General features: G+C 43.5%; 1 protein-coding gene across 4 annotated transcripts; it reads right to left on the bottom strand.

The window, feature by feature from the left end:
* Positions 1–272: 272 nt before the first annotated feature.
* Positions 273–11,878, bottom strand: POP7 (POP7 homolog, ribonuclease P/MRP subunit). Of its 4 annotated transcripts, none has more exons than XM_028525210.2 (2): positions 1,792–1,924; positions 273–1,480 (listed from the first exon to the last, which is right to left on the bottom strand). In XM_028525210.2, the coding sequence occupies exons 1-2, from the start codon at positions 1,920–1,922 to the stop codon at positions 1,048–1,050; spliced, it is 564 nt and encodes a 187-aa protein (XP_028381011.2). In that variant the 5' UTR covers positions 1,923–1,924; the 3' UTR covers positions 273–1,047. The 4 variants fall into 4 exon arrangements, with proteins under 4 accessions (XP_028381011.2, XP_035876651.1, XP_035876652.1 ...); XM_036020758.1 differs by having other exon boundaries at positions 1,780–1,871; XM_036020759.1 differs by lacking the exon at positions 1,792–1,924 and adding an exon at positions 1,731–1,748.
* Positions 11,879–12,156: the final 278 nt, after the last annotated feature.

The raw sequence follows: 12,156 nt of genomic DNA, 5'->3' as shown, positions 1-12,156 counted from the left end.
CTAGAGCAAAATTCTGTTACTACCCTTTAAATCAGAGACTTTCAAACTTGTGATCTCAACCAAAGTAAAACACAATTTACATACCTAATACACATGTGTATATATAAACACAATAACTGAAAGAGTGGCAATAAAACTGGTACTTAAGTTGTACTTTTTTTACTTGCTTTTTAAGTCTATGATCCAATACAATGACTTTAAGACTCACCACCCACTTTGATAAGCATTGCTTTAGATGACTCTAGTTTGATAAACACAAGATCAGATCTTTCTAAAAATACCCAAACACAAAATATTTATTATCTGTGTGCCCAGTAATTCAGGAGGGAGGCTTTCCTTTCCCACTAGAGCAGCCCAGCCAGAAGGGTTTCAAGGGCTCTGGGCCACAGCTGCTTGGGCCCACAGGACCAGGAAACAAATGAAGCCATATATCAGTTTCTATCACAGGGCCTGATACATTCTCAAACCCTCCCCTTTCCTGTGCCTGAGAACCTCTACCACAGCCCATGCTTCTAAGCATAAGACTATCCCAGCTGCATTCAGCAGGCAAGAGGGTACATTTTACCCATTTGGCCTGCCTCTGAGAGAATGAGAAATTTTAAGGCAAACATTGGGTTGTCAGGCTTCTGCACTGTACTAAAGTTTATGTTACCATGTCCACATTATAATCTATACCCTCTGTGAAGGCACTCAGGTTTCCCTCCTGCACCTAAACACTCGTCAAGTTTCCTACTCTCCTTTTCAGGTATACACCAACTTTACACAGGGGACAGGCAGTGGCAGTGGGGTGGGTGGGCACTAAATTTGATACTTTTTATTGCCTAGGACAATGGCTGGTTACAGACCACAAAGATTCAGGAAGGCCTGGTTACTTGGGCCCAACAAGAGACACTCTCCCCTTCTCAATTCAGTGTCTTTTGGGCTCAGAGACGACAGGCTTTTCCTTATATGGCTCTGGTAGGAGGTCCATGACAGTACTCAGTACAAGGAGAGTCATACCTGAGCCTAGCTGAGGATAGGTGGATGAGGTGAGCCAGACTCATTTTATTATTTGGGTGTGACCCTGAAGACCCGGATGTGGATGGCCGAGTTGTTTCTGATGCGGGTCAGTGGCTCTTGTGTATCAGTCTCTGGTTCCAGCTCATCAACAAGCTCCACAGTGGAGGTATTGGCAGCCACCTGCAAAGACCCGAAGCTGCCCGCCTGAAGCTGTAGGGCAATGTTGATTGCACGGTTGATGGCCAGGCCCAAGCCATGAATGTAGATCTCAGTGCATGCATTCTGACCTCGCGACCCTCCGTCCAGCAACTTCTGACAGCGGGCCAGTTGGGCCTTAAAGTCAGTTTTCATGTTAACATAAATGTCATTGGGCCTCCGGGGCAGACGGTGGGGCAACCGCTTCCGAAGGGTGTACTCCACGGGATCCAGCTCAGCCTCAATGGCCCCACGGTGCTCTCGGTTTTCTGCCATGCTGTGTGTCCTGGCACAGGAAAAAGACAAGATCAGTGGGGTAAGACAAGCGACTTCGCTTCTTTTCTTACCTAAAAGGCCATTTCCTACCCAAAAGGTGTAGCCAGGAGGGGGCGTGCTCAACGCCTTTCTTCCCTTCTAGCCTCAGTGCCTGCTCCTGAGTCTCCTCCACCGCTTCTTAGTTCCCATTCTTTCATCACCTCATCCCCAGCCTCAGACCCCTCCACCATCCCCTTCCCTGGCTCTTCTCCCACGCCTACTCTCTGCGGTTCACAGTAGCCTCCAAGTGCAGGCGGCCCTCTCCCCTACCAGGCCACTCACGCGTTGTGCCTACTGGCCCAAATAGAAGGCGCAGCCCAGGACCTCCAGACCTCAAGAACTGAAGAAAAGGGGAGCTTAGCAAAAATGCTAGGTAGTAGGCAACACCGTTCCCAAAAGGGCAGAGTGCGCATGCGCATCCACCCTGTGTGAGACCCACCAATCGCCTCCCAGGTCTCCTTTCTCTCCGCCCCTTTCCTGGAAGATGGAGGAAACACGCGAGATGTTAAAGTAACGCGAGGTTGAAGGGGTGGGGAATGGGACCTACCACGTGTGCCCTGGAGGCGTGGCGCGATCACTATGGCGATGGGGGGGGGTGACATTCTAGGGGCGGGGCAAGTGTGGGTGAGGGTCTTGCAAAGACGGAAGGGGAAAGCTCAGGGGTTCGTCCTCGAGGAGCCTGAAGACAAATCTGGACTCCTGCATCCACTGTAGTTTCTCTGGTTAGAGGAGGCGTGGCGGTGGGTAGAACTGACCTCCTGCCCGAAGAGTGGTCAGGTGTTGCCTTCAATGGAGGACAGTATACCTGGACTCCCCTGCACTTCACAGGTATCCCTCTCCTCTACCTCTTTAGGGGCTGACCCCGAACCAGCCCATGTGGACTCAAACTATGAGGCCCAGGTTTCACAGCTTCCTGGGGGTACGCTGAGCCCCACACACCCTTCAGCTATCACCCACCAGTTCTGCCGCTGGAAGCAGGTACATGCGCCCCCTAGCGGGAAGGACAAGGGAAAGCGAGAATGGGGGAGTGGTGGTTCCTGGCTCCCTAAGGCCACTGGGGAGAGGTTGACTCTGCCTGGGGTGGAGGTCCTCTGCCCAGATTGGTGCAGCCTCTGGAGAGTTCCTTTGGAAATGCGTTATACCTGCACTGGGAACCTCGAACTACTCGTTTCCTATCCCTCAAATGGGGATAATATCTGTCTTGACATGGAATTGTGAAGCCCAATATACCCTTGTAAACTGGAAGCCTTCACACCTGAGTAGGCATCTTTTATGGGCCCCAAACCCCTCTTTAGTTGTCTAAGGTAGAGTCTAACCTCATTTCATTAGAGGTTTGAAAGAGGTCAGGTTCCTGAGAACTCACAGCACGATTTAAATCCCATAGTTCTTTTAGCTCCAGATTCTTTCATTAACCACAAGTTGAGGCCACAGGGGTGTCAAACTCATTTTCAGCAGGGGCCACATCAGTCTTACAGTTGCCTTCAAAGGGCCAAATGTAATTTTAGGACTGTATAAAGGTCACTGCTTCTTAACTAGGGGCAAGGAGCTCGGCACTAACACTGGGTAGAAACAAGGTACTGGGCCAGACAAAACAAGGTAGAGGGTCCGATTTGGCCCATGGGCCTTGTTTTTGCCACCCATGAGTTAGAGGTTGAGGTGGGGGGAGGGGGGGAGGTAGCAGGTGAGGAGGAAAGGCTGGCTACCCCCCTATTCTGCCTCCGAAGTGACATCTGAGATGTCTTTGTTTTTATTTTTTAAAAGATTTTTAGTTATAGAGAGAGGGGAAGGGAGGCAGAAAGAGAGGGTAACAGTAACATGCCAGAGATACATCCATTGGTTGTCCCTTGCACACCCTAAATTAGAGACCTGGCCCACAACCCAGGCATGTGCCCTGACTGGGAATCAAACCAGTGACCTTTCTGTTCACAGACCAGTGCTCAATCCACTTGCTGAGCCACACTTGCCAAGGCTATTTCTATTTACATTTTTTATTTTAGAGAGTGAGAGGAAGAAAGAGAGAAACATGGATTTGTGGTTTCATTTATTTATGCATTCATTAGTTGATTCTTGTATGGGGAGGCAAAAGACCCCTGGAATTATCTTTCGGAGCTCAGGGTCCTTGCAGTGCAGGCTTCCCCCACTAGGTGAGTGTTCTAGGAACCCATCTGTATCAGTGTACCAGCTGGCATTGTTGCGAGAGGCTGCATTCAGCTTCAGTAAATTTAAGACCCTTTCAACATGTTTGCCCATTTTACGATGGGGGATTTTTGAGTGCACCTACCCACACAGTGCTGAGTGTTCAGCAGTTTTTGACCAAAAAATATCATGACCACTGTACTCCACTCTCCCTACTCGCCTGGTCTCATCCTGAGAGACTTTTTTGTTTCCTCGGATGAAAAAAGTCCTCAAAGGAAAATGTTTTGCTGATGTGGAAAAACTGAAAAAATGGTGAAGCACTAAAAGGCACCAAAATCGAGTTCAAAAACTGTTGAACAGTGGAAAAAACATCTCAATAGGTGTACTGCATCAAATGGAGAGTACTCTGAAAGTGAATTAAGTTTAAACATTTAAAAAGTAAATACATAATTTTTGATAAATAAATTACAGGTTTTTTTGGTTCCTAAGCAGAGATGGAACCTGCAACTTTGGCATATTGGGAAGATGCTCTAAAACAACTGAGCTACATGGCTAGGGCTGAGCTGGGTTTTAATGGATGAACAGTTCTTCCGGGAACCAAGAAGTATTGTGGAACAACTGAAGGGTACTTTTAAAAGAAGGGGAGCATAATCTAAACTTCTACCTCAAGGAACTAGAAAAACAAGAGCCAAATAAAAGCCAAAGCAAGAAGATGGAAGGAAATATATACAGCAAAATTCAATGAAATTGAACAAAGACAAACTCAAACCAAAAGCTAGTTCTTTGAAAACAAATAAAATTGATCTAGCAAGACTGGCAAAAAAAAAAAAGAGAAGACAAGAGAAAGAAAACTCAAATTATGATTATTAGAAAGGGAGTAGCCAGGAAGTAGCACCTGGCTGGTGCGCAGGATTCAGCACTGGCCTGTGAACCAAAGGGTCACCAGTTTGATTCCCAGTCAGGGTACATGCCTGGGTTGTGGGCCAGGCCCCAATGGGGGGCACTCAGGAGGCAACTACACATTGATGTTTCTCTCCCTGTCGCCCTGCCCCCTCTCTAAAATAAATAAATTTTTAAAAAATCTTAGAAGAAAAAAACAGAAAAGCAGGTATAGCACTAAAGTTACCTCACACACTAAAAGATTCTGCACACTAAGAGAGTCTGCAGCCATACCACCCTAAACACACCCGATATCACCTGATCTAGGAAGTAAAAGATACTAAGAGAATAATAAAAACAACCCTACATACATAAATTTGACAACTTAAATGGACCAATTCCTAGACAACCACAACCAAATTTACTCAAGGTGAAATAGATAACCTGAACAGTTTTATTTATTAAAGTAAGTAATGGCTTAAAAACAAAAAAAACCTTTAGAAAAAGAAGTATCTAGGCCCGGGTGGTCTCACTGGTGAATTCTACCAAAAGAAGTAACACAAATTCAACACAATCTCTTCCAGAAAACAGCTTAGGGAGGAATATTTCCCTACCAGTTTTATGAGGTCAAAACCAGACAAATACAAAAGAAGAAAACTACAGACCAGTATTTTTCATGAACAAAGATTCAAAATTCCTCACAAAATGTTAACAAATTGAATCCAACAGTAGTCCCCCTTTATCTACAGTTTCACTTTCCATAGTTTCAGTTATCCACGGTGAACTGTAGTCTGAAAATATCACGTGGAATATTCCAGAAATAATTCTTAAGTTTTAAATTGTGCACCATTCTGAATAGTGTGATTAAATCTCGCCTTCCTGCTCTCCAGGGACATGACTTATCCCTTTGTCCAGCATGTCCACGCTGTATCTACTACCCACCCATTAATCACTTAGAATTCATTTTGGTTATCAGATCAACTGTTGACATATGGCAGTACTTTGTTCAAGTCACCCTTATTTTATTGGCAAGTTTTTAAAAAATTTATTGGTTTTAGAGAGAAAAGGGAAGGGAGAGAGAGAGGAACATCAATTTGTTTTTCCACTTATATATTCATCATAGGTTGATTCTTGTATGTGCCCTGATTAGGGATCAAACCCACAACCTTGGCATATCGGGACAATGCTCTAAGCAACTAAGCTACCCAGCCAGGGCAGTAACCCTTATTTTACTTAACGATTCCAAAAAGCAAGAGTAGTAAGGCTGGCAGCCCTGGCTGGTGTGCCAGCCTGCAAACTGGAAAATTAGTAGGTTTGATTCCCAATGAGGGCACATGCCTGGGTTGCGGGCCAGGTCCCCAGTTGGGGGTGTGTGAGAGGCAACCGATCGATGTTTCTGTCACACATCAGTAATTCTCTTCCTTTCTTTCTCCCTCCCCCCGCCCTCTAGAAATAAATAAAATATTGAAAAATAATAGTAGTAAGGCTGGCAATTCAGATATGCCAAAGAGAAGCCATAAGCTTCTTCCTTTAAGGGAAAACACATGTATGTATAAGAAAAACTAGTATACATAGAGTTTAGTACTAACTGTGGTTTCAGGTAACCACTGGGATCTTGGAATGTATCCCTGGCAGTTAAGTAGGGTCTACTTCATATAAAAAGAATTATAAACCATGACCAAGTAGAACTGATTTCAAAGATGTTTCAATATAAGGAAGCCAGCCCTGGCTGGCATACCTCAGTGGATTGAGCGTGGGCTGCGAACCAAAGCATTGCAGGTTTGATTCCCAGCCAGGGTACATGCCTGGGTTGCAGGCCATGGCCCCCAGCAACCGCACATTGATGTTCCTCTCTCTCTTTCTCCCTCCCTTCCCTCTCTAAAAATAAATAAATAAAATCTTTTTAAAAATAAACTTAAAAAAAAAACCTGTGGCAACCTGATTGAGGCGATGGACCTTTCCACCCAAATTTAAAAAACAAACAAACAAACAACAACAAAAAAAAATATATATATGGAAGCCAATCAATATTATCTACCACATTAACAGTCTAAAGAAAAAAGTCACATATCAATTGATGAAGAAAAACTATTGAACATAATTTGGCATCTATTTATGATAAAAACTCTAAGCATACAAAGAATAGAAGGAATTTCTTCAACCTGATAAAGAGTATCTACAAAAAACCTACAGCTACCATTATACTTAATGGTAAAAGACTGGCCATCTTTTTTAAAATCAGGGACAAGGCAAGAATGTCTTCTCTCACCACTCTTATTGTTGGAAGTCCAGCCAATGCAATAAGGCAAGAGAAGGATACATTTTAGAAAGGAACAAATAAAACTGCCCCCATGTGCATATGACATGACTATACACATAAAAAAACCCAAAGAATCTACAAAAGACCCTTATAATTAATAAGTGAGTTTAGCAAGTTTGCAGCATACAAGATTGACACAAAAAATCAATTGTGCCCTCGTTGGTGTGACTCAGTGGATTAAGTGCTGGTCTGCGAACCCAAAGCAAAGGGTCCCCGGTTCAATTCCCAGTCTAGGTACATGCCTGGGTTACAGGCCAGGTCCTGAGTTTGGGAGCATGTGAGAAGCAATCAATCAATGTATCTGTTGCATATCGATGTTTCCTTCTCTTTCTCCCTCTTTTCCCCTCTCTAAAAATAAATAAATAAAATCTTTTAAAAAATCAACTGTATTTCTACACACTGGCAATAAACAATTGAAAAATAAAATTTAAAACACAATAATACCATTTACAATCACCCCAGAAATGGAAGTGGGAGAAATATTTACATATAAGTCTAACAAAATATTTACAAAGTTTGTATCCCAAAAACTACAAATGCTGATTGTGATAAAAAAAATTAAATATCTAAGTAAATACAGAGTTATACCATGTCTGTGTATTGGAAGATTCAACATAACAAAGATATAAATTCTCTCCAAATTGATCTCTAGCTTTAACACAATTCCTAAGAAAATTCCAGTGAGAATTTTTACAGATATAAACAAATCTATTTTGAAATTTTCATGGGACAACAAGAAAAGTTAAAGCAATTTTGAAAAAGAAAAAGTTGGAACCACACTTCCTGATTTTAAGACTTACTATATAAACACAATTCAAGACAGTGTGGTATATGCCAAGGGATAGACACAAAAATCAATAAAACAGAACAAGAGAACCCAGAAATACATTCCCATAAGTATAGCCAGCTGATTTTTGACAATAGTGCAAAAGCAGTTGAATGGGGAAAGAATAAATCTTTTCAGCAAGTTATGTTAAGACAATTGGACATATAGGCAAAGAACTGAACCTAAGCCCTACGAAAAAATTAACACAAAATGGATGGTAGCTCTAAATATAAAATGTAAACTATAAACCTTTCAGAAGAAAATATCTTTTTTAAAAAAAGATTTTATTTTTATTTTTAGAGAGAGGGAAAGGGAAGAAGGGAGGGAGAGAAACATCAATGTGTGGTTGCCTCTTGAATGCCCCCTACTGGAGACCTGGCCCACAACCCAGACATGTGCCTTGACTGGGAACTGAACCAGTAACCCTTTGGTTTGCAGCCTGGCACTCAGTCCAGTGAACCACACCAGGCAGGGCAGGAAAACATCTTGATGACATAGAGTCATGTGAAGAGTTCTTAGACAACTCCAAAAGTAAATCCATTAAAGAGAAAAACTGATAGACTGTACTTCATCAAAATTAAAAGCTTTTACTTTGTGAAAGACCACATTAATAAGATGAAAAAAGAAGCCACAGACTGAGAGAAAATATTTGCAAATCATCTATCTGACAAATAACTTATATCTAAAATAAAACTCAAGAGTTAGAAAACAACTCAATTAAAAAATAGGCAAAAATCTTGAATAGACGGTTCAGCAAAAGAGGGTATCAGGATACCAAATAAGTACATAAGATGTTCTATACCATTAGCCATTTAAAAATGCAAATTAAGCCCTGGCTGGCGTAACTCAGTGGATTGAGTGCGGGCTGGGAACCAAAGTGTAGCAGGTTCGATTCCCAGTCAAGGCACATGCCTGGGTTGCAGGCCACGGCCCCCAGCAACTGCACATTGATGTTTCTCTCTCTCTCTCTCCCTCTCTCTTTCTCCCTCCCTTCCCTCTCTAAAAATAAATAAATAAATCTTAAAAAAAATTTTAATGCAGCCCTGGCTGGCATAGCTCAGTGGATTGAGCGCGGGCTGGGAACCAAAGTGTCCCAGGTTCGATTCCCAGCCAGGGTACATTTCTGGGTTGCAGGCCATGACCCCCAGCAACTGCACATTGATGTTTCTCTCTCTCTCTATCTCCCTCCCTTCCCTCCCTAAAAATGAATAAATAAAATCTTTAAAAAAAAAATTTTAATGCAAATTAAAACCGTGACTTTTACACACCAATTAGAATATCCAAAATAGAAAATCTTGACAATACCAAGTGCTGACAAGAATACTGAAAAACTTGGGAGGTGAGGATGGCTAAGGTGGGGGGTAAATACAGGCAACAGTGACTGAACATAGTTTCTTGTAAAACTAAACATATGCCCACCATATAACCGAGCAACAATGCTCTTGAACATTAAAACCTATATACAACATATCCATAGTAGTTTTACTTGTAATAGCCCAAACTGGAAACAACCCAGGTGTCTTTCAGCAGGTGAATAAACTGGTACATTCACACCATGGAATACTACTCAGCAATGAAGGTAGGATCAAGGAGCTCTATTAGATACTTGAAATATTAGTTACATCATAGAATACTGTACTAAGTAGCTCATACTTTAGTGTGGAAGGCAAAAAAGATGTACAAGATAGGCTGGCCAGTGGGGATAATGTACAGGATTTGGGGGAATAGCCAATATGACCTTGAGGGAAGCAATGGGTACACTAAGACAGAAAGTCTAGCAGTGGGACTCAGATCCTCTGTGGTCCCTCCTGTTACAATGGAGAGGTCTAGAAGGACTAAGTCCTGGGAGATGGGGGAGAAGAGGAGGAACCAGCAAAGTGCACAAGACCAGGCACCAGTGGATTCAGCAATGTGGGTCACTAATGACTTGACAAGCAGTTACATTTGGTCAACCAAAGAACTGAGCACACGGCTGAAACTAATTCTGAATGCAATGAATTAATTTTAAGGCCCATTTAGTCTGATAATTAAAAGTAAGAACAGTTTGTGAGCTATTATTACTCAAGTCATGTGTCTTTTCGTGATGTTTAAAATATGTCTTCCAAACTTTGACAGCCAGATAAATCTAAAGGTTTACAATTTAGGTAGGTGAAGCCAAGCTCTGTAATAAACTGATTTGACACTAAAATGGTCCTTATCATTTTACATTTCACTGAAGGTAAATACCACAGAAGAATCTGCCATTAAGAAAAAAAGCAGAGCTTGGCTGTTTGGTCTTACTTGAGACCACCCTTTCATCTAGATTAATCATCTAACTAAATTTCTTTTTTTAGTTCAAAAGCTCGCAAATTTAAAACAACACACACCAAGGCATTTGACAGCATAGCACCTGAATAAACAAAAATATTTTAGGTCCAAGTGATTTGTTTGTAACTTTTTTCTTTACTGCTGCATGGGAGTTTGATCTACTTTCCGTTCTCAAAGATGGCATTTATAGGATTCATTTCCATCATGTCAGCAGCAGCAGCAAGGATCCCACTGGACAGCTGGGAACAGCACTTGCCCAGGGTCACAAGCTCGTACACAGGGAACTACGGTCCATCATTCCAATGTTCCTCCCTGGAGTCCGGCCTTGCTCTCCTTAACTCACTGAATCTACTGGGTGCTACTTTCAGATCAAAAACATTTTCATGGTAGCATTCAAGGCCCTTAACTGAAATTTCATTTCCCTTCTCTTCCAACTAGCAAACCAGGTCCTCTTCTCCCATCAGTCAGCATTGTCATTATTCTCAAGGGGATGCTCACTTTCCTAAATCTACCTAAATTTTGCCCTTCCCTCAAGCTCAGCACAAGTCACCACTGTCCCCAACTGCTCCCAGTCCACAGAGGTCCCCTCCCATCCTTTGCCTGTACCACTTCTTCACCATAATTTACAATCTCACATTTGCTAATTAGTAATTAAAACATGGTAAGATCTCATTCAGCGGTTAGGCTGCTGGTAACGTCCAACCATCCAGAGCATAATCTAGCAAAGTTAAAAAAAAAAACAACAAAAAAACCAACAACAAAGCTTTTGAGTAAGAAAAAAAACAGCTGTCATAAGCATATTCTAGAATTCTGACCCAAGATTGGATTCTGCTGATCCATTTTTATTCAGTGTTAATCTGAATATTGTGGACCCCGTGTAACCAAAAGCCCCTATTAGCTAACATTTGTGCAGTGCCTGCCCTGAGCCAACCACTTTGTTAAGTGCTCTACCATACAATCCAAAGGAAAGAGATTAATTAATTTGCCCAAGGCCACAGTTGGTAATGGATGGAACCAGCACAGGAGCCCTTGCTTTTAAATAATTACATTTTACGGCCAGTGAGCAAGCAGCTTGATTGACAAGAGAGGCAGGAATCCTGTCTGCAAGAAAGTCAAAGAAACTGAGAAAGAAGACAGTGAAACTACTCGTGCATAAGAAATCTGGAGGGTTCCAGGTTGGGGAACAAAAGGTCTTCCTGGTTGCTGCTATGGTCCCCACTCTGTTGTGGCACAACACGTCTGAATTTACTTTCCCTTGTCTTGAGAAGGGTTATTTTGTACTTGGTAGCAGCTGTTTTACAAAGCTCAGTAGTAGAGCATACATTCTGAAATGACTTAAAAAAATGGTGAAAACGCACAAGATTTATTCACCATAAAAGGTTCGGGGATTGTAAATCATTCCTGAAAATCGTTTTTTAAACAAAGGTGTGAATCTACGTCTTACATTTGCATAGTAGTTCACCTCTTTTCAAAGCCTTTCACATTCACTTATTTTAATTCTTTCAGCACTCCAGGAAGGGAGTGGAGTGGGGGCCGGGATGAGGCAGAAAACACTAACTCCTAATTACTACAGAAAGAGTCAACTGTTAGTGGCAGAGCCAGATAAAGCCCAGGTCTCACCAGCCTCGCACTGTTTCTAGATCCTTAGGTTCCTCACTTATTGCATATATCCTAGGACATCTGATACACGCACCTCCACATTGTTTGTGGTCTCTTTCAACACAGAAGGACTTCCTGGAGGAAGCTGACTGATTAGAAGCCAGCGATGCCACTAGCAGCGGCCTCCGTCTCGGCGGTCTCACCTCGTGTCGGGGGGGGGGTGCCGCCGGGGAGTACCCCGGCGGCACCCCCCCCCCCCCCCCCTGACCGTAGCGTGCCCTGCGTCCCTAGACAAGCCGGGCTCCCGGGTCACGTGGCGGGGGTGGGGGCGTTGGGGACGGCGGGCGTCCAGGCCACGCCGGTGGGGCTCGAGGGGAGCTAGAGAGGTCGTGTGGGTCGGGGCCGGCCGGAGCCGGCGGGAGCAACGGAGGGAGGCGGTGGCGGCAGCGGCGGTGGCGAAGGGGCGGCCCTGCGTCCGTGTCACGTGGTGCGAGGCGGGCAGCCATCTTGCTACAAACACAAACAGAGAGGAGCGGCCGCCGCGGGAGCGCCAGCGCCCCTTCCCCTGCCGCCCCCGCCG

This window comes from Phyllostomus discolor, chromosome 3 (assembly GCF_004126475.2).
Source record: "Phyllostomus discolor isolate MPI-MPIP mPhyDis1 chromosome 3, mPhyDis1.pri.v3, whole genome shotgun sequence".
Classification (NCBI taxonomy): Eukaryota; Metazoa; Chordata; class Mammalia; order Chiroptera; family Phyllostomidae; genus Phyllostomus; species Phyllostomus discolor.
Note: the sequence above shows the minus strand (reverse complement) of the source record. Positions and strands in the feature narration are given on the sequence as shown.

Excerpts from the sequence above, each read along its gene's own strand:
- POP7 (XM_028525210.2), bottom strand. The coding sequence starts at position 1,922 with ATGCGCACTCTGCCCTTTTGGGAACGGTGTTGCCTACTACCTAGCATT. Across the intron at positions 1,481-1,791 it reads TGGGCCAGTAGGCACAACGC|GACACACAGCATGGCAGAAA; the intron begins GTGAGTGGCCTG and ends TTCCTGTGCCAG.